This window comes from Lepus europaeus, chromosome 7 (assembly GCF_033115175.1).
Source record: "Lepus europaeus isolate LE1 chromosome 7, mLepTim1.pri, whole genome shotgun sequence".
Taxonomy (NCBI): Eukaryota; Metazoa; Chordata; class Mammalia; order Lagomorpha; family Leporidae; genus Lepus; species Lepus europaeus.
In genome coordinates this window covers 6,338,366-6,362,947 of record NC_084833.1, presented here as the reverse complement: position 1 = coordinate 6,362,947, position 24,582 = coordinate 6,338,366, and the positions used below count along the sequence as shown (strand labels likewise).

Sequence of the window (24,582 nt, the reverse complement as noted above, 5' to 3'; positions counted from 1 at the left end):
CACGGCGCCCGCGGGCGGGCGGGCCGAGGGTTCGGGGGACACCCAGGACAGGGGTGGCCGCCTCTCCCCGATTCCCGGTTCAAGAAGCTCCAGCAAGGTGGGGTCCCACCGTGGCTCACGTCCACCCCACTCGCGACACGAACAGGAGCGCTAAGGCCGAGCGGGACGGAGACTTACCCAGGGTCACGCCAAGAGCCCGGGCCGGGGTGGGGGGCCGCCTCCCGCGCCGCGCCCGGGAGCCCGCAGCTCCCGGGACCCAGGGCGGCGCGGGAGTGAGGACTGGGCTGCGGTTGCTGGCTGCTCGGCGGCGGGAATCTCGGCCCCGCTCTGGGGGCGGCGGGGCCTGCAGGGCAGGGGTGCGCGCAGGCTGCGGGCCCGCGGGGAGAGGGGCGCGGCCCATCGCCGGCCGGGAATACCCTGCAACCCGAGCTACTGGCCCCGGTTAAAAATACCCGGGCCCTGCCCTGCCCCACCCGCACCCCCTCCTCGTGCCCTTCCGCCCCGGCCCAGGCCGCCCCGCCCGAGCTGCGCTGGCCCCTCCCCGGGGACAACCCTGCCTTGGACTAATTTGTCCTCTCGCGGAGCTGGCCCAGGGCCGGGAGGGAGGGGCGGGGAACCGGCGAGAGCTAGGGGCGGCCGGGAGATAAGCGAGGCCGGGGGTGGGAAGCCAGGTTGGGGGCCGAGGAGGAGGAGGAGGAGGGAAGGAGGGAGGGACCGCGCAGAGGGGCGGCGGGAGGAGGACTGGGAGGAGCGCTCTTCCTGGTTGGGCCCTGCTCGGAGCTGCCACCGGGAAGCCAGCCCCAGGGACTGCGGCGACCCCCACCTCCCCTCCCCCAGGTAAGGAGCGGCACTTCCTGACCCGGGCTGCCCCTCGCCAAGCCTGGGACCGAGTCGGGGGCTCCGGACGCGGCACAGCCCAGCCGCCCAACCCCAGCCTGCGCTCACCACCGTCCGTGGGGCTGGGCTGGGGCCAGCCCTGATCTCCCAGCCCATCTCAGGGACCCCGACTGCCTGCTGTTTTGCGTCCCCAAGCCAGAGAGGGGGGCGGTGTCCAGGAGCTTGGGCAGTTTGGGGAGGGGGGTACAGGCGGGCACACAGGGTCAGGGAGGCCTAACGGGGGTCTCCCAACGGCCCAGTGCCCTGGAGGAGGGCTCCGCCCTGCCGCACCTGACCTGGCTGACCGCAGGCAGGAGGCTCAAGACAATGGGAGTGGGGAGAATGACTGGCGCTGGGCAGCACACTTGGGAGCCAGGGAGCCCCCTTCCCGGATCCTGGGAGCACAGGGGGACCGCCCAGCTCCCTGACGGTGGCCAGGGGCGGGAGCCTGCGTCTGGTGCTGGGGAGGCCTGGCTTCCGAGCCCCGGTTCTGCCCTGCAGGATGGCCGAAGAGATCATCACGCCGGTGTACTGCACCGGGGTGTCGGCCCAAGTGCAGAAGCAGCGGGCCAAGGAGCTGGGCCTGGGCCGGCACGAGAACGCCATCAAGTACCTGGGCCAGGACTACGAGCAGCTACGGATGCACTGCCTGCAGAGCGGGGCCCTGTTCCGCGACGAGGCCTTCCCCCCGGTGCCCCAGAGCCTGGGCTACAAGGAGCTGGGGCCCAACTCCTCCAAGACCTACGGCATCAAGTGGAAGCGCCCCACGGTGAGAGCCCCCTCCCCTGGCAGGCCCTGGCCGACCCCCCTTCCAGGGTGAAGAGCAGGGTGGGGACTGCAGGCCCCTGGTGGGGAGTGGGCTCCGGGGTGGGAGACAAGCCTCTGGTCTCGCAGGAGCTGCTGTCAAACCCGCGGTTCATCGTGGACGGAGCCACCCGCACAGACATCTGCCAGGGAGCGCTGGGTAGGCCCCCGGGGACTGGGCTTCTGGGTGTTTTGTCCACGAGAGTCCCCATCCCCTTTCCGCTCCTCTGGGCTCTGCCCCAGCCCCTCCCTTCCACAAGCCGGGACAGGCTCTGGCTATCGGTGCTGCGGCTGGTTGGCCCAGATTCCTGGGTATTTTCTGTGAGCCAAGGGGGACCCCACCCAGGGAGTCCCTGGTTCTCCCCAGCATGGGCACCCTGGGGCGCTCTCCTGGGGTGGAGTGGTAGAGCTGGCCTGACGAGGCTCCCTCCGCTCCCAGGGGACTGCTGGCTCCTGGCTGCCATCGCCTCCCTCACCCTCAATGACACCCTCCTGCACCGAGTGGTCCCACACGGCCAGAGCTTCCAGGACGGCTACGCCGGCATCTTCCACTTCCAGGTGAGGGGCCCGGGGGGAGACCGGGTTTTGGGGGAGACGCTGGGAAGTTCCGGCGGCTGAGGGCCCTCCCCGCGGGCGCAGCCCTCCCTCTCACAGGTATGTGACCTCTGGGTGCCATCTCAGGTGAGGCAGCTGGGCGGGCGCTGGGCGGGCAGGTCTCCAGGGTGCTCGGAAGGGTAGAAGCCTTGTCTTCCCCGGGGCCTCAGCTTCCCCGCTAGAGAAAGGGACGTTCTTTCCGGAAGCCGTGAGGCCGTGTCCACCTGGCCATCGCCCGTCCCACAAGACCCCTCGTGCGCTCTGGCACCCTCAGCCAGAGCCCAGCCGGGAAGAAGGGCTCGGTCCAGCTTTTCCTGAGCTGTTTGCTCACAGTTTTGGCGTCATGTTAATGGCTTCTTGATGTTGGCAGACAACACACCCAGCGACCCTGGGTGACATCTTGGGGCCCTGCTGGCCCTTGCTCTGCTCGGAAGACTCTTGGGCGTCCCCTGCTTCCGCTTGGTTAGCGACCCCCTCACCCGAGCTGTCCTCACCCGCCTTGCGCAGGAGGAGGGGGCTCACAGACCCACGGAGCGGAGAGCCGCACCTGCCGGTGTCTGGTCCGCAGGGGCCTGGCCTCCCCGCCCCTCTCCCCGCCCCCTTTCCCGGCTCCTCCAATCCAGTTCTCCCCAGCCTCCGATTGGCGCTTTCAACACTCCCTCCGCAAACCCTGCTCCTTGGGCCCGCCTCCGCACTTTCCCGCATTGTTCTGGCCCCAGCCCCTCCCATGGTGCTGGGAGCGCTGGGTGGCCCCGGCCCCCGCGGGGCTGTGAGCCTGGGCCCCTGAGCCCTGCTCCTGGCCTGCAAATGCCGTCCCCGCAGCACACCCAGCGTTTGCCAGAGCCAACCCCGCCGTCTGGAGGCTGCAGGGTCTGCGGGCCAGGTTTTCGGTCCCTCCCTAATGGATCCCCTGCCCCCACCCCCAAGCCCAGATGGAGCGAGAAGTAAAAGGCCGAGGGCTCTCCAACGCGTCCATAGCTGAGGAGGCTGGGGCTGGGGGAGGCTGGGCAGCCCGGATCGTATACCCCGTACACACGTCCCTAGTGTGTGTGGAAGCTCTCCGTGCAGCTAGGATGCTCCAAGTACATAGCCCAATGGTGTGGTCTGTTACACGAGGGTACTTCAAGAAGTTTGTGGGAAATGGAATTAAAAGTTTATCTTGGTGCAGAAATAATAGAAATCCATAGGGGTTTTTTTTTTTGGCATAATGTGAATTTTCATGAATTTTTAAAAGGATGTTTATTTGAAAGGGGGAGAGAGAGACGGGGGTCTTCCATGCACTGGCTCACATCTCCAATGCCTGCAGTGGTCAGGGCTGAGCCAGTCCAAAGCCGGGAGCCAGGAACTGCACACAGGTCTCCCACGTGGGAGGCAGGGATCTGTGTCACCTGTTGCCTCCCAGGGCGGCAGGAAGCCAGGACAGAGGGCGGAGTAGCCTGGACTTGAACCAGGCACGCCAGTGTGGGATGAGGGTGTCCCAAGCGGCGGCTTAACCCACTGAGCCACAGTGCCCGCCGCTGCCAGGAACTATAAGGCTCCCGTGTATGCCTGGCTGTCGAGCTTTGTGCCCACTTCCCACAAGCTGTGCAAGTCCCCCGGCACGTGACCGAGTCCTTATCCGAGGGGCATACAGGAGAAGACCCCCAGTGGATGCCCAAGGCCGCGGGCAGTGCCGAGCGCCCTGGGCAAGCGGAGTGCCCACAGCTGCTCTGACTCTGAGGCAGTTACTGACCAGCGGGCGGGAACCGTGTATGGTGTGGTGGTCGGGGGGCGGTTCATGTCTGGGGCGATCAGAGCGGCATGCGGCTTAAAAGGTACGAATTGTCTATTTCTGGAGTGTTCCGTCCAACACCCTGAGTTACCTCAAGTGAGTGAAACCCTGGGTAATGGGGGGGCCTTCATAGCTGCCCCCGGCATGTGTCTTGCACCTGGGATCTGGAATACACGCATGTAGCAGCTTCTAGCTCCGTGCTCTGGAACACACGCACCCGGTGCAGGTCCGGGTACCCGATCCAGGATCGAGCATCCGGCAAGTGGCAGGGCTGAGGGTGGGGACTCACTGCGCCCCTCCCCCACAGCTGTGGCAGTTCGGGGAGTGGGTGGATGTGGTCGTGGACGACCTGCTGCCCACCAAGGACGGGAAGCTGGTGTTCGTGCACTCCGCCCAGGGCAACGAGTTCTGGAGCGCCCTGCTGGAGAAGGCCTACGCCAAGTGAGTAGGGGCCCCGAGGGGGAGGGCCCCGGGCCCCGCCTGGTGCCCCCGCGCTGACCCGGACCTGCCTGCAGGGTGAACGGCAGCTACGAGGCTCTGTCCGGGGGCAGCACGTCCGAGGGCTTCGAGGACTTCACAGGCGGCGTCACCGAGTGGTACGAGCTGCGCAAGGCCCCCAGTGACCTCTACCAGATCATCCTCAAGGCGCTGGAGCGGGGCTCCCTGCTGGGCTGCTCCATCGACGTGAGTGGGGCTGCACCCTGGCCTCCCCTCGCCCAGGCTTGGCTGCAGCACCACCTCCTCCCCGCTTCTGCTCCACCTGCCGCCCCTTGGCCAGTGTCTAACCTCAGCTCCCTGCAGACTGGGGTGCCCACCCGGCTCTGCCACCTTCCCGCCATTGCCACTGCCTCCGCTTGCATCTCTCCCCTGGGCCCTGCTCCCCACCCAGCCCTCGTTGCATCCCAGTCCCGGCTGCATGCCCCATGCGCACCCCAGATCTCAGGCCTCATTCCTACATCTCTGCAACATGGCCCTCTTCCCTGCCCCTGAGGGCCGTGTGGCGCTAGGCGCTGTGCACAGCTCTGCACGTGCGTCCCCCCAACCCTGAGCGTTCCCTCAGAGGCTGGCCAGCCCTGACCAGGAGCACCCTCAGCCCCAGACCTGTGTCTGTCTGTGAGGGTGAAGGACTGGGCGGGTCAGGATCCCCATGCGCTGCTCCGGGCAGCTGCGGTGTGCACAGTCGGAAATGTCGGAGACTGCGCGTGCTCAGGGCGCCCGCGGCCCCCACCCCACCCCCACCCCGGTGCTCCTGTCTTCCTGCAGATCTCCAGCGTTCTCGACATGGAGGCTGTCACCTTCAAGAAGCTGGTGAAGGGCCACGCCTACTCTGTGACTGGCGCCAAGCAGGTATTGCCCGGGGTGGGGCTCCCCTGGGTGGAGCTTCCCCCGAAGGGCTCTCCCTGCCCCTTCACCTGCCCTGCCTCTCTGGTGTGTGGGCCTCCTGCAACACATTATCTGCTTCCCTGGGCACTCCCGTCCTGATGCTGCCTGTGCCGCCTGGCTGCTGCGGTCCATGTGCCTGCCCCAGCGCCAAGTGCCGCCGTGGCCTGGGAGCTGGGCCGGGAAGGGGCACTCACAGGTGTGCCCGAAGCCGTGCTGATGGGAGCTCCCGGAACAGGTGAACTACCAGGGCCAGATGGTGAACCTGATCCGGATGCGGAACCCTTGGGGCGAGGTGGAGTGGACGGGAGCCTGGAGTGACAGGTGAGGGGCAGAGGGCCCGGGGGGACACTGGGGCACTGGGGCACTGGGCCTGCAGGCAGTGTCTGATTAGACCAGCTTTGGGACAAGGGACTTGGGGCTTCACCTTGAAGAGACCTCCTGCCCCGGGCCGGGTGGACGAGCCCCAGGGCCTGAGCCAGGCAGGGCAGTGCCCCGCAGCCCTGGCAACGCCCACTGCCCGCACACAGCTCCCCGGAGTGGAACTACGTGGACCCGTACGAGCGGGAACAGCTCCGGATCAAGATGGAGGACGGCGAGTTCTGGTGAGCAGCCCCCTCCTCAGCCCTGTGCTCCCCCCCCCACTCCCTGTCCCCACCAACCCAGCCCGCGCCGCCCCCCCTCGGCCCCCAGGATGTCCTTCCGCGACTTCATGCGGGAGTTCACCCGCCTGGAGATCTGTAACCTGACGCCCGACGCGCTCAAGAGCCGGACCATCCGCAAGTGGAACACCACGCTCTACGAGGGCACCTGGCGGCGGGGCAGCACCGCGGGCGGCTGCCGCAACTATCCAGGTGGGCGCCTCCTCCCTCGCACCGCAGAGGTAGCTGTGGCCACCTCTCCCTTGTCCCTCTCTGTGGCCCCGGGTCCCTGCGTGAGTCCTCCTGCTCAGTTGAGCAACCTCTGCCCTAGCTCGGCTCAGCTGTGGCCTCGGGGCCGCCCCAGGCTGCTCCCTTGCAGGGGCACCCGGCCCCTCCCACTCTCTGACCTGCACCTGTTCGCTGCAATCCTCGGGCTCCTTCGTCCGGGCGCCACCCCTCTTCTCCCATCTTGCCTGCCCTCCTTCCCCGGGTTGGGGTCATCATTCTGATCTTGTCCCTGCAAACGTCTCCTGCCACTGGCTCGCCCCCCCGCCCCGTGCCACATGACACATCCGTGGTCCTGGCTGGACCCAGCTCCGCACTGGCTTAGGAGCTGTTGAATGTGGCTGTAGCGAAGCCACATCACGGAGGCCGAGTGTCTCCCTTGAGTTCACACTCACGAGCGTCCAGTGAGCGCTTTGCCAGGTCCCCACGCTGTCCTCAAACCTCCCTCAGCCGCTGCTGCCACCCTGAGCTGGCCTTTGCTTCCCCAGCCTGTCTCTCGGTGCCTGTCCTCATTGCCCCCCGCATGTGACCGTGGCAGAACACTCCCTGCACCTGGGGCCTCCCCCTCTGCTCCGGGTCCCACCCTCCCCACTTCTCATGCTGTGTCCTGGTGGAAAATTCCTTGTGCCGCCTGACCCCCTCCACCAGCAGAGCCCCATGCCCGGTTTCCTTCCTCCCTCCCGGTCTTTTTGTTATGACTTAACTCGTGAAAATTTATGTGTATTTTTCTAAAGTTGTTGTCGATTTGAGACAGAGAACAGAGAGTGAGTTCCTACCTGCTGGTTTAGTCCCCAAGTGCCTGCGATGGCTGGCACTGGGCCAGACCAAACCCGAGAACTGGAAACTCAGTCCGGGTCTCCCGCGTGGGTACCGAGATCCCAACCGCTTGAGCCATCGGCGCCGCCCCTCCCAGGTCTGCCCCTGCAGAAAGCTGGGCTCAGGAGCTGGAGGCAGGCATGGAACCCAGCTCCCCTGATGCGAGACACGGGCGTCCGAACCACTGGCCAGTGCCCGCCCCCGGCATTTGCCTTTGTACCATACAGATACGCCCTGGATCGCGCCGAAGTTTTTCAGGAAGTCAAAGGGCAGTTCTTATCTCCGATGAACTTTAAACACTAATTTGGAAAGCAAGCCATGCAGGCTCTGGTGGGGCACCTCAGATCAAAGTGGCCACCTCTGAGACACCTCATTTCCTCTGCAATGTCTATGGACACCCAGTCTGTAAAAGCAAAATGCTAGCTCTACCACACGTTTCGGTTTGTAGCCTTTAAAAGGCAGAGAGTCAGCCGCTTTGTAAAGTGGCCCAAGACTCAGATCCAGCAGCTGGCTCACTCGCGCTGGGTCCTTGCCTAATTAAGAATCAGTGATGTTTTTTTTTTTTTTTAGGGTATCGTTTTGTGAGTATTTTTTCCTTATATTTGTCCTCCAAGTGCCAGGTTGACATTTAGAAGAAATGGTTGTTTCTGTGGTTTCATTTTCCACCCCACGCCGTTGAACCTGCTCTCTGCAAGGTCACTGCCAGGCTTTGCTCTGTTCCCCTCCAGCAGTGAGCGTGGCTCACCGCCCTGTCTTGACGCATTCTTCTCCTCTTGTTGGATCCGGTTTCAGTTTTTCCCTAAAGTGTCCCCGGGACCCCAGCCACAGCCACAGAGCCGTGCTCGGGCCGGGCTGCTTAGGGCACAGGCCCCGCCCTGGGTCTCTGCCAGCACATTGATTTCCTTCCTGTAGATTTGTTTCTTTCTTTCTTTCTTTCTTTCTTTTTTATTTTTTTATTATTATTATTTTTTTTGACAGGCAGAGTGGACAGTGAGAGAGAGACAGAGAGAAAGGTCTTCCTTTGCCATTGGTTCACCCTCCAATGGCCGCCGCGGCTAGCGCGCTGCAGCCGGCGCACCGCGCTGATCCGAGGCCAGGAGCCAGGTGCTTCTCCTGGTCTCCCATGGGGTGAAGGCCCCAAGCACTTGGGCCTCCTCCACTGCACTCTCGGGCCACAGCAGAGAGCTGGACTGGAAGAGGAGCAACCGGGACAGAATCTGGAGGCCCGACCGGGACTAGAACCCGGTGTGCCGGTGCTGCAAGGCAGAGGATTAGCCTATTGAACTGCGGCGCCGGCCTCCTTCCTGTAGATTTGTAACCAGGTCTGCTGTCAGGGCGAATTCCTTCTGCGGGAGCCTCTCCGCTGTTCTTGTCCTTGGCTTTTCCCTGTGAATTTTAGAATCATTGCTCTAAGTCCTAGGAAAACCATTTTGAGGTTTTAGTTTGGAATTGCATTAATTCTATAGACTGATTTGGGAAGAGTTGACATGTTTGGCAACTTGGAGACTTCCTAACTGCAAATGTGGCATTTCATTTTTTTTTTTAAGGTTTATTTATTTATTTGTAAGGCAGAGATACAGAGAGGCAGAGAGAGAGAGGTCTTCCATCTGCTGGTTCACTCCCCAATTGGCTGCAACGGCAGGAGCTGTGCCAATCCGAAGCCAGGAGCTTCTTCCAGGTCTCCCCACGGGTGCAGGGGTCCAAGGACTTGGGCCATCCTCCACTGCTTTCCCAGGCCATAGCAGAGAGCTGGATCAGAAGTGGAGCAGCCGGGACTCAAACTAGTGCCCATAAGGGATGCTGGCACTGCAGGCGGTGGCCACAGCACCAGCCCCATATCATTGTTTTAAATTTTTATTTATTTATTTATTTGCGAAGCAAAGAGAGAGAGAAAGGCAGACAGAGAGGGCTACCATTTCCTGGTTCACTTCCTAAATGCCCATGGTGGCCTAGGCTGGCTGGGGCTGAAGCTGGGAGCCGGCACTCCCTCGGGGTCTCCCACGCTGCTGGCAGGAGCCCTGTGTCTGCAGCCATCCCTGCTTCCTCCCAGGGTCTGCATTAGCAGGAAGCTGCAGTCAGGAGCCACTGCTGGGAGTTAACCCCAGGTGCCTACTATTATGGGATGTCCTTGTCTTCTCTGGCGTCTTAACTGCTAGGGCAGATGCTTGCCCTTCTTTATTTGTTTTAGTTTTCAGTTTTCAGGCAGAGTGGACAGTGAGAGAGAGACAGAGAGAAAGGTCTTCCTTTACTGTTGATTCACCCTCCAATGGCCGCTGCGGCCAGCGTGCTGTGGCCGGCGCACCGCGCTGATCCAAAGCCAGGTGCTTCTCCTGGTCTCCTATGGGGTGCAGGGCCCAAGCACTTGGGCCATCCTCCACTGCACTCCCGGGCCACAGCAGAGAGCTGGCCTGGAAGAGGAGCAATCGGGACAGAATCCGGCGCCCCAACAGGGACTAGAACCCGGTGTGCCAGCGCCGCAGACAGAGGATTAGCCTATTGAGCCACGGCACCGGCCAGTTTTTAGTATTTTTGAATAGAATTTTATACATTTTTAAAAGAGTTACTTATTTACTTGAAAGTCAAAGTTACAGAGAGAGAGAGAGAGAAAGAAAGAGAGAGAGAGAGACCTTCCATCCATTGGTTCACTCCTCCATGGCCACAACAGCCCGGGCTGGGCCAGGCCAAAGCCAGGAGCCAGCAGCTTCTTCCTGGTCTCCTGCACAGGTGCAGAGGCCTAAACACTTGGGCCGTCTTCCACTGCTTTCCCCAGGCTGTTAGCGTCTTCTCTCAGCTCTTCCTGTCCTTGACTGGATTGGAAGTGGAGCAGCTGGGTCATGAATCTGTGCCCATATGGGATGCTGGCGTCACAGATGATGGCTTTATCCACTAAGCCACAGCACCGGCCCCTAGAATTTTCCACTTTGTTGGTGCTCCAAAAGTTTTAGAAACAGAAGCATTTCAGATTTTGCATTTTTGGATTAGCGATGCTCAGCCTGCAGTATCTCCCTTAAGATTACATTTCTCGGCCGGTGCCATGGCTCAACAAGCTAATCCTCCACCTAGCGGCGCCAGCACTCCGGGTTCTAGTCCCGGTTGGGGCGCTGGATTCTGTCCCGGTTGCCCCTCTTCCAGGCCAGCTCTCTGCTGTGGCCCAGGAGTGCAGTGGAGGATGGCCCAAGTGCTTGGGCCCTGCACCCCATGGGAGACCAGGAGAAGCACCTGGCTCCTGCGTTTGGATCAGCGCGGTGCGCCGGCCGCAACGGCCATTGGAGGGTGAACCAATGGCAAAAAGGAAGACCTTTCTCTCTGTCTCTCTCTCTCACTGTCCACTCTGCCTGTCAAAAATTTAAAAAAAAAAAAAAAAAGATTACATTTCTCAAGTGACAGCTGCTAATACAATAGCGGGCAGAAGGCCCTTTAAAGGTGCTTTTTATCGGCAAACTTGTTAAACTGTAACCAATCTTACTGCTTTATTCATAGATTCTTTCTGGCTCTCTAATCCATAGTATTGGAAAGTAATGACACATTTTCTTCTCCATTTCTTACAGCCTTTGTTACTTTTTCTTGTTTAGAACTGCCCCTCCCTAGAAGGAAAACTTGTCACTAATAGATGTTTACTGTAGGTTTCATCACTAGTTGGCTTTTAAAATTTTTGCTTATTTGTTTGAGAGGCAGAGAGAACGTGAGCTCCTGTCTGGTTCACTCCTCAGATTCCCTCGACAGACGGGACTAAGCCTGGCCAGAGGTGGGAGCCAGGAATGTAACCCAAGTCTCCCGTGGGGGTGGCAGGGGCCCTGTTGTTGAGCCATCACCTGCTGCCCCCAGGGTCCTTGTTCGCAGCAGTGGGAGTGGGAGCTGGGCCCGGGTTCTCTGACACAGGACGCGGGCGTTTCAACTGCGGAGCTAAATACCCGCCCAATGCCTTTTTATGCTAGGTTTTCCGTAGACAATTTTTTTTTTTTTTTTTTTGGACAGGCAGAGTGGACAGTGAGAGAGAGACAGAGAGAAAGGTCTTCCTTCCGTTGGTTCACCCCCCAAATGGCCACTACAGCCGGCACACTGTGCCGATCTGAAGCCAGGAGCCAGGTGCTTCTCCTGGTCTCCCATGGGGTGCAGGGCCCAAGCACTTGGGCCATCCTCCACTGCACTCCCTGGCCACAGCAGAGAGCTGGCCTGGAAGAGGGGCAACCGGGACAGAACGGGCGCCCCAACCAGGACTAGAACCCGGGGTGCCGGCGCCGCAGGTGGAGGATTAGCCTAGTGAGCCACGGCGCCGGCTGACAATTTTTTTTTTAAGTTTATATCTTTACATCTTCTTGAAAGGCAGAGCAACAGAGAGAGAAGAGGGAGAGAGAGAAAGCTTCCACCCATTGATCCACTCCTAGTGTGCCTGCGACAGCTGGGGAGGTGACAAGGCCAGAGCTCAGTCCAGGTCTTGGTTAAGGCCAGAGCTCAATCCAGGTCTTGGTTAAGGCCAGAGCTCAATCCAGGGCTCCCGAGCACTTGAACCATCCTCTGCAACACATGAGCAGGGAGCTGGATCACAAGTGGAGGAGGGGCCGGCGCTGTGGCTCACTTGGTTAATCCTCCACCTGCGGTGCCGGCACCCCATATGGGCACCGGTTCTAGTCCCAGCTGCTCCTCTTCCAGTCCAGCTCTCTGCTGTGGCCTGGGATAGCAGTAGAAGATGGCCCAAGTGCTTGGGCCCTGCACCCCATGGGAGACCAGGAGGAAGCTCCTGGCTCCTGGCTCCTGGCTTGGGATTGGCGTGACTCCAGATCAGCGTGGCTCTGACCATAGTGGCCATTTGGAGGGTGAACCAATAGAAGGAAGACCTTTCTGTCTGTCTCTCTCTCACTGTCTGTCAAATTAAAAAAAAAAAAAAGTCTCTAGACGCCTTCTTTAAAAAAATAAAAAATAAAATAATAATAAAAAAATACAAGTGGAGGAGCCAGGACTTGAACCCGACACTCTGGTAGGGGACGCCAGTGTCCCGAGCAGGGGTTTAACCCACTGCACCTGCTCCCCAGCGCTGCCCCAAGGTCATGGTTTTTAGTGTTTCCTGAGCACTCTGCAAGTATTGCTGTTGCCCAACTCCAGAACGTTTTCTTCAGCCCTGGAAGAAGTCCCGTGTCCCACCAGCAGAGTCCCTGCCTGCCCCAGGCAGCCACGGGTCTCCAGATCACGTGGAATCGTACGTGGCCGTTGGTGCCTGCTGCTTTCCTGTGGCGGTATCACACCTTGGGCTGCGTGGTGTTCCGCGGTGGAGGGAGGTGGCACATTTTGCTTGTGCCGTCGCCGGCTGCTGGGCGTGTCTGGTTGCTTCCAGCTTGGGGCTGTTGTGAGCGATGTTGCTATGAGCGCCCCTGGACAAGTGGCTCTGAGTGTGCGTTCTCCTGGACCAGTCACCAGGAGGGGAGCCGCTGGGCCGCGGGGTAGTTCCCTGTTAGACTTGTTGGGGAACTTCCCGCTGCTTTGCACCTGTGAGGGTTCCGATTTCTCCACGTCCTCTCCAGCACTTGTGACTGTCCATCGTTTTTCATTATAGCCCTTCCGGTGTCTTTTAATAGATATTGACTTATTTAATAATTTATTTGAAAGGCAGGGTGACAGTGAGAGGTCTTTCATCTGCTGGTTCACTCCCCAAGTGGCCCCAACAGCCAGGCCAAAGCAGGAGCCAGGACTTTGTTTCCATCCTGGTCTCCCACGGGGGTAGCAGGGGAACAGGCAGTTTTGCAGGGAGCTGGATGGGAGGCAGAGGAGGTGGGACTCTAATCGGCCCGCTGGGCACCCCAGCAGCTTAACCTGGGGAGCTTGAAGCTCTATTCTGCTGAAGTTCTGATTTGCATTTCCCTAGTGACTAATGGTACCTTTTTATTGCCATTTGTAGCTCTTTGGAGTATCCATTCAGATACAGTATCCCAGTTGCTGGTAACTTTGGTGTCTTAGCTAAGAATCCATTGTCATAAAGTTCACCCCCTGTGTTTCCCTGAGTATTATGGATTTAGCTCCTGTCTCGAGGTCACAGATGCTTTCTGACTTAATTTGTATTTACGGTATGAGGTAAGGGTCTGACTTAACTCTTTGGCATGTGGAAATTCAGTTGTCTTAGCATCATCTTTTGAAGAGGCTACTCTTTTCCCATTGAATGAGCTGACATCTGTGTCAAAAATCAATTGTTTGCAGATGCATGAGCTTACTTTTGGACACTCTGCTCTACTCCTTTGGTTGTATGTCTCTGTATGTAATTGCCACACTGCTTTGATAACAACAGCTTTGTAGCAAGCTTTAAAACTAGGAAGTATGCGTCCTCCAACTTGGTCCTTTGTCAAGAGTGCTTTTTTTTTTTTTTTGAGACAGGCAGAGTGGACAGTGAGAGAGAGAGAGACAGAGAGAAAGGTCTTCCTTCGTTGGTTCACCCTCCAATGGCCACCGCAGCCAGCACACTGCAGCCAGCGCATAGCGCTGATCCGAAGCCAGGAGCCAGGTGCCTCTCCTGGTCTCCCATGGGGTGCAGGGCCCAAGGACTTGGGCCATCCTCCACTGCACTCCCAGGCCACAGCAGAGAGCTGGACTGGAAGAGGGGCAACCGGGACAGAATCGGCGCCCTGACCGGGACTAGAACCTGGGATGCTGGCGCCGCAGGCGGAGGATTAGCCTATTGAGCCGCAGCACCGGCCCTTTTGGTGGTATTATAGGGGAGTTGTTTTCTTTTTGGGTTCTTCATTGTTGGTATATAGGAACATAACTTTTTTTTTTTTAAGATTTATTTATTTTTTTTTGAAGGCAGAGTTACAGAGAGCAGAGGCAGAGAGAGAGAGAGAGAGAGAGAGAGAGTCTTCCATCCACTGGTTCACTCCTCAGATGTGCTGATCCAAAGCCAGGAGCTTCTGCCGGGTCTCCCACGCGGGTGTAGGGGTCAAAGTACTTGGGCCATCTTCCACTGCCTTCCCAGGCCACAGCAGAGAGCTGGTCAGAAGTGGAACAGCCGGGACTTGAACCAGCGCCTGTAAAGGATGCTGGCACTGCAGGTGTGGTTTTACCCGCCACACCACAGCGCCGGCCCCCAGAGCTGGTTTTTGTGTCTTGATCTGATAACCTGAAACTTCGCTCTGTTCATGAGTATTAGTCTGTTTTCATTACTTTATCTGCAATGGCTGAGAGGCTCCACACGGGAAGGAAAAGGTTTATTTCAGCTTACAGGCTTGGAGGCTCACAGAGCCAGGGTGGGCAGCCCCCTGCCTGGCGAGTGACGAGGACGGTGATGGCTGGGCACGCACAGGGGGAGGGCAGCCTGGCGGGCAGAGACTCGCACTGGCTTCCCATCCGTGTGCCCCTCTTTGTAGAACCACAGCGACTCCATCGTGGGCTCCGTCCTAGCGCCCTAATCCAGTCTGATCACCTAAGACTGCACTTTGGACACCGTAATTCAGTTAAACTCCATCCTAGTCCGTTAACATACGACTCCAGGGAACAAAAACCTCAACAGCTGGATTTTGGGAGCCTCCCAGGTTACTTTCTGAACCATAACAGGTGCTCTTTCTCATGCTGAAGTTCCATTCTATTCTAATTTTCTCAGTTGTTTTTTTAATCATGAAAGAGTGTGGATTTGGTACCTTTCGGTTGTGATGATGTGTGTTTCCCTTTGTTCTGTGAACACGGTGTTACATCCATGGCATTTCCTCTGCTGAGTTCTCCCTGCCTTCCTGAGACAAACCCTGCTTCGCCGTGGTGTCTAGTCCTTTTGCTACGCCCCTGGACGAGGCTGGCTAGTGTTTTGTTGAGGATTTTTGCATCTGTGCGTACTGACCATCATTTCCTCTCTGCTGATGTCTTCCTCTGGCCTTGCTGACCTCCTGGGGTGAGTTAGGCAGTATTCCTTATCGGCAGTGTTTGGAAGAGTGAGGGTTGGTGTGAATCCTCTTTCAGTGTTTGGTAGAACTCAAGTGAAGCCGACTGAAGACCACATGGGCGCTGGCCGGGGTCCCCACTGTCCGTGTTTGTTTTTTCCCTGTCCCTGTCTCACGTATCTGCTGATGTTCCCAGTTTAAGGGCAGGAATCCCCTGTTCTCCTCTCTGGCTCTGTGCCCAGGGCCTGTAGGGGTTGGCAAAAGTGAATATATTACTTACCTCGCAGGGCTCCTAGTTTCTCGCTCTCTTTATAGATTTATTTTATTTATGTGAAAGGCAAAGTGATAGAGAGATAGAAAGAGAGATCTCTCATCTGCTGTTTTATTCCCCAAATAGCCACAACAGCCAGAGCTGGGCCAGATTGAAGCCCGGAGCCAGGAACTTAACCAGGATCTCCCATGTGGGTGGCAGGGGCCCAAGGACTTGGGCCATCTTCCGGTACTTTCCCAAGTCCGGAAGTGCAGCAGGGAGCTGGATTGGAAGTGCAGCAGCCAGGACTTGAAGCAGTTCGGGATTTGGGATGCCTGCGTGGGAGGTGGTGGCTTAATCTGCTGCCTCACATCTCTGGCGCTATAGTTTCTATCTTTTAAAAACTGCTTTGGGGCCAGCGCTGTCGCCTAGCGGGTAAAGCCACCACCTGCAGTGCCGGCATCCCATATGGGTGCCAGTTCGAGTCCCAGCTGCTCCACTTCCAATCCAGCTCTCTGCTGTAGCCTAGGAAAGCAGTAGAATATGGCCCAAGCCCCTGAACCTGAGTGGAAGACCCGAAGGAGGCTCCTAGCTCCTGGCTTCGGATTGGTGCATCTCCAGCTGTTGTGGCCATTTGGGGAGTGAACCAGTGGATGGAAGACCTCTCTCTCTCTCTCTCTCTCTTTCTCTGTAACTCTGCCTTTCAAATAAATAAATACATCTTTTAAAAAACCCTTTGTTGGGATTTAATGCACACAGCATTTACCCATTTAGAGTGTGCAATTTGAGACTTTACTATGGGTTGAATAGCCCTTTACTGAAATATCTTAGATTTGGGTTTTTTCAGATGTTGGAATATTTGAATATACATAATGGAGTATCTTGGGGATGACCAGGTCTCACGTGAAGTTCACTTATGTTTCTTGTACACGTGGCCTGAAGGTAACTGTGTGCAGTGTTTGTAGTGTGCCTGTGTTTTGGCTGCAAACCGCCACACAGGTCAGGGTGTGCTCAGCTGTGGGAGTTCCCTCGGCATCCTGCTGGCTTCGGAATTGGCTCGGGAGCGTTTCCAGTTAGAGATGCTCAGTGGGAACGTTTACGGAGCTGTACGACCATCGCCACAGCCGCTTATTTTTATTTTCATTTATTTGAAAGGCCGAGACAGAGAGGGCGCCCATCCACGAGCTCCCTCCCCCAGTACCTGTGACAGCCAGGGCTGGGCTGGGCCAGAACCAGGAGCTGGGAACTCCATTTGGGCCTCCGACGTGGGTGCAAGGGACCCAACTACTTGACCCATCGCCTGCTTCCTGCCAGGTGCACATTGGTTGGAAGCTGGGGTTGACAGTGGAGATGGAGCTGGCACTGACATGGGCATCCCAGGTGACAGCTTACCCACTGTCCCCACGCCCACCCCCACGGCAATCTTGGATCACGTTGTTATCCCAGAAGCAACCCTGAGCCCACCCGCCCAGCCCAGCCTCTGGCAACCACTAACGGGTGTTCTGCCTCCAAGGACATGCCTTTTCTGGACGGTGCCTGTGAGTGGAGTCTCCCGACAGGTGGTCCCCATGGCCTGTGAGTGGAGTCATGTCCTGTGGTCCCCATGGCCTGTGAGTGGAGTCATGTCCTGTGGTCCTCGTGGCCTGTGGTCCCCATGGCCTGTGAGTGGAGTCATGTCCTGTGGTCCCCCGTGGCCTGTGAGTGGAGTCGTGGCCTGTGGTGCCCATGGCCTGTGAGTGGAGTCGTGGCCTGTGGTCCTCGTGGCCTGTGGTCCCCATGGCCTGTGAGTGGAGTCGTGGCCTGTGGTCCCCCATGGCCTGTGAGTGGAGTAGTGGCTTGTGGTCCCCCGTGGCCTGTGGTCTCCATGAACTGTGGTTAGAGTCATGGCCTGTGACCTGTGAATGGAGTTGTGGCCTGTGGTCCCTCATGGCCTGTGGTCTCCATGACCTGTGGTTAGAGTTGTGGCCTGTGCTCCCCGTGGCCTGTGAGTGGAGTTGTGGCCTGTGGTCCCCGTGGCCTGTGGTCCCCGTGGCCTGTGAGTGAAGTTGTAGCCTGTGGTCCCTCATGGCCTGTGGTCTCCATGACCTGTGGTTAGAGTTGTGGCCTGTGCTCCCCGTGGCCTGTGGTCCCCATGACCTGTGAGTGGAGTTGTGGCTTGTGGTCCCCATGGCCTGTGGTCCCCATGGCCTGTGGTCCCCCGTGGCCTGTGGTCCCCTGTGGCCTGTGGTCCCCTGTGGCCTGTGGTCCCTGTGACCTGTGAGTGGAGTTGTGGCCTGTGGTCCCCCGTGGCCTTTGAGTGGAGTTGTGGCCTGTGGTCCCCATGACCTGTGGTCCCTGTGGCCTGTGGTCCCCATGACCTGTGGTCCCCTGTGGCCTGTGGCCCCCATGACCTGTGGTCCTCATGGCCTGTGGTCCCTGTGCCCTGTGGTCCCTGTGGCCTGTGAGTGGAGTTGTGGCCTGTGGTCCCCATGGCCTGTGGTCCCCGTGACCTGTGGTCCCCTGTGGCCTGTGGCCCCCATGACCTGTGGCCCCATGGCCTGTGGTCCCCGTGACCTGTGGTCCCCGTGACCTGTGGTCCCCTGTGGCCTGTGGCCCCCATGACCTGTGGCCCCCATGGCCTGTGCCCCCATGGCCTGTGGTCCCCATGACCTGTGGTCCCCTGTGGCCTGTGGCCCCCATGGCCTGTGCCCCCATGGCCTGTGGTCCCCGTGACCCGCCCCTCTCAGTGAGCAGCCTTCAGGGTGCCTCCACGTCCATGCCAGCATCCGTACTTTGTTCCTTTTTATTGCTGAATAGCAGTGCGCTGTTGCTGTCCTGCTGCGTACCCCTCAGCAGTCGCCGGTGACGATTGGGTGGGGCCCCCGGCTGTGAGGAACAGGGCTGTGTGAGCCTTCGTGCCCCGTGTTTGTGTGGACACGCGTTTCCCTGTCTCCGCTGTGTGCCCAGCAGTGGAACCCGGGGTCCCCTGGCAGAGACCCTACCCCTTGCCTCTCCCCCCGGCAGCCCCTGAGGCCGTGATCGCCCCGGGTCCTCACGGTGACACCGGTCACTTCTGGATTATTGTTGCAGGGGTGGGGGTGGGGGAGATGCCGCGGCTTTTCAGTGCCTTAAGAAGGAAGCTGCGCGTGTTCTATGTGAGCTTGCTGGCTGCAGGCCCGGGGTGGTGCAGGTAGCTAAGCCAGAAGGGCAGGTGCCGTCACCCCTTGCTGGCTCCCAGTGGCCTCCTGTCCACCCCGCTTCTTCTAAGTCACAGCCCACGGGCAGATCCAGCCTCCCCGGGCAGCTGGTCCCAGCGGCCACTTGGCTCTTCGATTCGGTCCACTGCTTTAGCCCCAGCGAGTCCTGCTCACCTCTGCCCACGTCCCCTGAGCCTCCCTCGCCAGACACTTGCTGTCCCTCCCGGGCGGCCTCTGGCTGGCCGCCTGCCCCTGCTGGTCTCGGCTGCCTGTCCCTGGCCGGTGCCAGCCTGCACCTTCCTTTCTGGAGGGGAGGGGCAGTCCCTGTGAGCTGCCGGCCACCTGCACAGGATGGACGCCGAGCAAGGGCTGTTGAGTGAGTGAGTGGACACGCCTGGGCAGTGTGGCCCTGCCTCTGACGCCCTCCCCGCCTTCGGCAGCCACCTTCTGGGTGAACCCCCAGTTCAAGATCCGGCTGGAGGAGGTGGACGACGAAGACGATTACAGCAGCCGCGAGTCGGGCTGCAGCTTCGTGCTGGCCCTGATGCAGAAACACCGCCGGCGCGAGCGCCGCTTCGGCCGCGACATGGAGACCATCGGCTTCGCGGTGTACGAGGTGAGCGCCGCCGGCTTCCTCCAGGGGGCGCCGCTGCGCGCCACTTGGCCCTGGGGCACCCGGGTTCATCTGGAGGCTGCTCGGGGAAGGGAGGGTCCTGGAATTTGCCCAGAGGGTGGGGTGCCGTGAGGGAGTTGGCTTGGCGAACACCTGGGAGTGACGTCTGGGGCCGGCGCTAGGCTGAGCGCCAGCGGGAGCAGCGAGTTCCCAGCTTTGCAAGAGTGTGCGCTAGCAGAGAGGCAGGGCTGGCGGCTCTGGGGCGACTCCTGACTCTGGCCCTGGCCTGTCCTGGCTCATGCACTGTGTTCAAGCAGGGACAGAAACTTCCGGACTTTTCTGGCGGCGGCGGGGGAGGGGGGGCACAGAAAGACGGCACCGTAGCCCACGGCCAGAGCTGCTGGCCACCTTGGCACTGTCCTGGTCCTCTGTCACAGAGAGCCCAGCTGGACCCTCTGTCCTGGGGCCAGTCTGGCAGGAGGAGGGGTCTGGGTCACCGCTGGCCCCCGACTGCTCGTCCTGCTGCTCTCTCGAGCTCTCCCCCGGACACTCACATCTCTCCCTGCCCTGGTCTCTCTTGCAGGTCCCTCGGGAGGTAGGTGTGGCTCCTGACTCACCTGGATTTCCTGCCCCTGAGTGCACACATGGCCCAGAGGGCAGCCGCCCGGCCAGGCTGGGAACTCCGCCTTGTCTCATTTCCTCGTTCAGCGGGCAGTACACTCCCCACGGGGCCGGATTTGAACTCAGGACCCCAGAGCCCCATCCTGACAGGTGCACGGGGGAGGCGCTTCCTTTCCTGGTGTTTAAAGTGCACCTGCTGGGGGCGGGGCGTTGGCTGGGCTGAGTGGTCTGCACCCTTGACTCCCACTGTTCCCCCATGGGGCCATGATGAGCATTCAGAGGGGCCGCCTGTAAGGTGCCCTTGGTGTGGTGCCCAGGGAGGCCCCTAGTCAGAAAGAGAATGTTGTTGAGAAGGGGTCCGAGGTGGTCATGGGCGCCATCTGCACCCACCCTCTGCGGAGGCCAGGTGACTGGTTGGGTCCCACAGGCTGTGAGTGACCCAGCTCTGCAGCTCTGGGTGGGTCCGGGCTGAGTCGGGGGGGGGGGGGGGTTGGGCCGGGTGGCAGCTGCAGCCCCGCTCCCCCTGCCTCCCGCCAGCTGGTGGGCCAGCCCGCCCTGCACCTGAAGCGTGACTTCTTCCTGGCCAACGCGTCTCGGGCGCGCTCGGAGCAGTTCATCAACCTGCGAGAGGTCAGCACCCGCTTCCGCCTGCCGCCCGGGGAGTACGTGGTGGTGCCCTCGACCTTCGAGCCCAACAAGGAGGGCGACTTCGTGCTGCGCTTCTTCTCGGAGAAGAGGGCAGGGACCCAGTGAGTCACGGCCTGGGCGCTCCCCCACCCCCACCTCTCCCCACCTGGCCCCAACCCGCCAACCGGCCCCTCTTCCTCCCCTGTCCGCAGGGAGCTGGACGACCAGATCCAGGCCAATCTCCCTGACGAGGTGCGTGGCCCCCCTCTGCTGACGGGGCCCTGGGGTGCTGTCCCCTGGGCAGGCCCCGCCCCTCACAGCAACCATGCGAGAGAAGGTTGTGCGTCCCTCACCCGGAATGCTTGGGACCAGAAAGGCTTCAAATTTCAGAACTTTGCAGAAATCAGGGAAGTTTCCCAAGGGTCTACAGCAGGGGTCAGCGCTGAGCGAAACTGGGAGTCCTGGCAGGGGCCGGGGCAGCACCACTTCGCAGGCAGGAAGACGGAGGGCTGAGCTGGGAGGCACTTGGCAGCCCAGGCGCCGTCCCTGCCCACCTCCGGCTGCTGTCGGTGGGCAGGGCTGCAGCTCCCCTCACCTGCTCCTTTTCCCCCGTGCAGCAAGTGCTCTCCGCAGAAGAGATTGATGAAAACTTCAAGGCTCTCTTCAGACAACTGGCAGGGGAGGTAGGCGGGGGGGGGGGGGGGGGGGGGCGGCGGGGGCGGGAGGTGGCTCAGGGCACAGCTGGCACCCCCGGGAGCCAGTGCCATCCTCCGTCCATCCTCCCCCAGGACCTGGAGATCAGCGTCAGGGAGCTACAGACCATCCTCAACAGGATCATCAGCAAACGTGAGTGTCCAGGCGCCATCTCCGTGCCCAGTCCTGCCCCCGCCGCCTCCAGGTGTCACACCCGGGCTGCTGCTCCTGCGCGGGCTGGGGCCGGCCCCTTGGTCTGTGTGTGGGGGGGACCCTCTGCAGTCTTCCCAAGCCCGCCTCACTGCCATTTGCATCCGACCACCTGGGCCCCTACCCTCGTGCGCTGGCGGGAGTGTCGGCCCTGGCTGAGCTGCGGGAACCGGCTTTTCTTACAGACAAAGACCTGCGCACCAAGGGCTTCAGCATGGAGTCGTGCCGCAGCATGGTGAACCTCATGGACGTATCCTTTCCGCGGCTTTCGTCTCCGAGTGGCTCAGGGCCGGCTGGGGGCTCCGGGCGCAGGGCTCGGGGTGGCGCTCGGTGAGCTGTCCCAGGAAGAGTGCAGAGGATGGGACGCACGCCCTCTGGGCATTTTCTGGCCAACGAGGTCAGGACTCCATCGAGTGAAGAATGGAGCGAGGCCTGGGTCCTCCATACCCCCTCCCAGCCCATCAGTTCTGGGGCTGGGGGGGGGCAGCCTGGCTGGGGGCTGCCGCTCCACGTGGTCTTGCTTCTTAACGCCCGCCCAGCGTGATGGCAACGGCAAGCTGGGCCTGGTGGAGTTCAACATCCTGTGGAACCGCATCCGGAATTACCTGGTGGGTGCCCCGCTGGCCACGCCCAGCACGCGCAGCCCTGCTCCCCGAGTCACAGCAGCCCCCCCCCGCCCCCCGCCATGTGTGACTTGGCACCCACCTACCCCCGGGGTGGGGAAGCCTTCCTCCCAGCCAGTGCCCACCTCCCGGGCCTCCTCCTTCCCCGTGGGTCAACCTGGGGGAAGGGGGACAGGGAGAGCTGGATGGCTCATCCCGGCCCTCGCCTCGCCCCTGCCCCAGGCCATCTTCCGGAAGTTTGACCTGGACAAGTCGGGCAGCATGAGTGCCTATGAGATGCGCATGGCCATCGAGTCTGCAGGTGAGACCCCGCTGCTCCTACACCCCCACCCCACCCCCCGGCTGCTTCCCTGACAGCTGCACTGGGCAGCAGCCCTGGCCCTGGGGAGCCGCGGGGATGGTGGTGCCGCCCTCTGCCTTCTGCCCAGTTCCGCAGCCGGCTCACTGCAGCCTGCCGGTGAGGGTGGGGCCATTTATTATCCCCACTGTGCACGTGGGAAAGGAGGCTCAGTGGGGGGAGAGTGACTGACCCGGGCCGCCCAGCAGGGAGCGCCTGGGCCAGGCTGCCCTGGGGAGAGGTGTCGGCCCAGCCCCCCAGGCGCCCCTGGCCAGCTCCCGCGTCCCTGGCGCCAGCCCCAAACCCCAGGCCGAGGCTGAGCCTCCCCAGCATCACCCGCTCTCCCCGCCAGGCTTCAAGCTCAACAAGAAGTTGTACGAGCTCATCATCACCCGCTACTCGGAGCCCGACCTGGCCGTGGACTTCGACAACTTCGTGTGCTGCCTGGTGCGACTGGAGACCATGTTCCGTGAGTGTCCCCAGCCGCCCGCGCTGTCCCTGTGCAGACTGTGAGTGGCAGGTGTGGTGGGCCCGGTGGGCCAGGTGGGCTGTGTGCTGGGGGGAGGAGGAAGAGCGGGGCTGGAGGCGGGGGTGGGGGTCGGGTAGGGGGTGTCTCGGGCAGCAGGTGTCTTGGACTTCTGGCGGGGGACAGAGCTTGGGGTGCCCCAGCAGTGGGCACGCAGGCCCTGCCCTGGGTGATTGTCCCACCCAGTCTGAGCCACGTGTCGTCTTTGCTTGCACACACAGGATTTTTCAAAACTCTGGACACTGATCTGGATGGAGTCGTGACCTTTGACCTATTCAAGGTGGGAGCCTCCTGGGGGCCCCCGCTGGTCAGGAGTCTAGGGTCCCCTTACCTGTCCCAGGTTCTCCTGTCCTTTCCCGGGCAGGGAGGCCAGATCGCGGGGCGGGGCACCTGAGACAGCAGCCCCCACTGGGAGGGGTCTCCCAGGCAGTGAAGGCGGTGGCTCCCCGCGTGGGGCTGGGGGCTGCCCTGGTGCAGAGGCTGACCCTGCCTCTCCCCGCAGTGGCTGCAGCTGACCATGTTTGCCTGAGGCGGGCCTCTGCCCACCCTGTTCCCGCCACACCTTCCCGCCACGCCTTCCCGCCACGCTAGGCCACGCCAGGCCGGGCCACGCCAGCTACAAGTGCCTTCCTTGGAGCCTGTCCCCGCCTCCCCAGCGGCTGCGCCCTCCGCCCCCTCAGCAGAGCTGTGTGGCGCCCCCTGCCTCCTTCACATGTGGGCCGGTCAGGGAAGGCAGCTTCCGCTCCCCGGTTCCTGCCTCGGGCTGGGGCCCCAGAGAAACGGACACCCCAGGCCCCCAGCGTCCTCGTGTCCCCTGCTGTCCCCGCAGAGGCTGCCCCGCCCACCTGGCCTCACCTGCAGACTTTAACCACTAGCTCCGCACAGCGCAGGTGGGGCTGGGGTCGCCTGTGCCTTCTGTGGAGAAGCCAATGCCCCCTGCCCAGCCCAGCCCAGCCCAGCCCCCGCCCTCTCTCCCCTCTCGCCTCCTTTTTTTATATATTGATGATTTTAAAGGGGACTCTTACGGTACTGGGAAGGGGTGCCAGAGGCACTGGGGTGTGGGAGGCCCATGTCTCCATGCAGGGGAACCCCAGATAATAAAAGAAAAGGCCCCACGTCGGCGTCTGGAGTGTTTTTCCCAAACCTGCTGCTACAGGGCTCCTGGATTCTCTGCCTGTGGGGACAGGGAAATGGCCTGCACCTGCAGCCCTCTGGCTCCTCCCCCCACCCCAGTGTGCGGCGCCCTGGGGGGGCTTCTCTGGATGGATGGGTCCAAGGCCCAGCTACAGGGACTGGGTCACACAGCTGGGGCCCACGTGGCCCTGCTGGTCCCAAATGCCCTCCTTGTCTTGCTGCCGGCTCCCACGTGGTGGGTGAGGCTCGTGCCACCAGCTGAAACCCAAACCCCTACTTAGCGCAGACCCGACCCCCCAGGGAGCCTCCTTCAGGTTCCCCCCTTGGGGGGGTGCTGCCCCTGTAGCCCAGACACCTGCAGTTTATGTAACCCTCCCAGGTTCCTGCTTTCCTGAGATAAGAGTGGGCCAGGGGCAGGAGAGGGGTGCAGAGGGGCGGGGCAGATACTAACTGGGACAGCCGCTGCAGGAACTGGGGGGGGTGGAGCTGGGGGGCTGCCCCCTGGCTGCTCTGGTGTTGGGAGATGGATCTGGACGCCTGGTGCCAGAGTGGCAGGCTGCCTGGGCTCTGCGGCCATCCGGAGCCGGCATTTTGCCCCTGCCGCCTCCTCACTGGGAGCCCCTGGCTGGATTCCGCGGGGTCTCAGATCCTCAGTGAGAAGGGGTAGGTGGGTGTCCCGGGCCCCTCCCCGTCCTCTGCTGTGAGTTTTATTTGAGGGAGGGGTGGGAGCCCCATGGGTCCCGGTGCTCTCTGAG

The 24,582-nt window shown here is 61.0% G+C and overlaps 1 protein-coding gene across 1 annotated transcript; it reads left to right on the top strand.

Annotated features, from left to right (window-relative positions):
* Positions 1-718: 718 nt before the first annotated feature.
* On the top strand, positions 719-23,802 carry CAPN1 (calpain 1). Its single transcript, XM_062195859.1, has 22 exons — positions 719-837; positions 1,378-1,645; positions 1,771-1,840; positions 2,120-2,238; positions 4,353-4,486; positions 4,561-4,729; positions 5,309-5,392; positions 5,664-5,749; positions 5,956-6,030; positions 6,119-6,279; positions 18,884-19,059; positions 19,640-19,651; positions 20,215-20,426; positions 20,517-20,556; positions 20,922-20,987; positions 21,093-21,150; positions 21,393-21,457; positions 21,747-21,815; positions 22,053-22,131; positions 22,520-22,636; positions 22,915-22,973; positions 23,196-23,802. Exons 2-22 carry the CDS (start codon positions 1,379-1,381, stop codon positions 23,220-23,222), a joined length of 2,145 nt encoding a protein of 714 aa, XP_062051843.1. The 5' UTR covers positions 719-837; position 1,378; the 3' UTR covers positions 23,223-23,802.
* Positions 23,803-24,582: the final 780 nt, after the last annotated feature.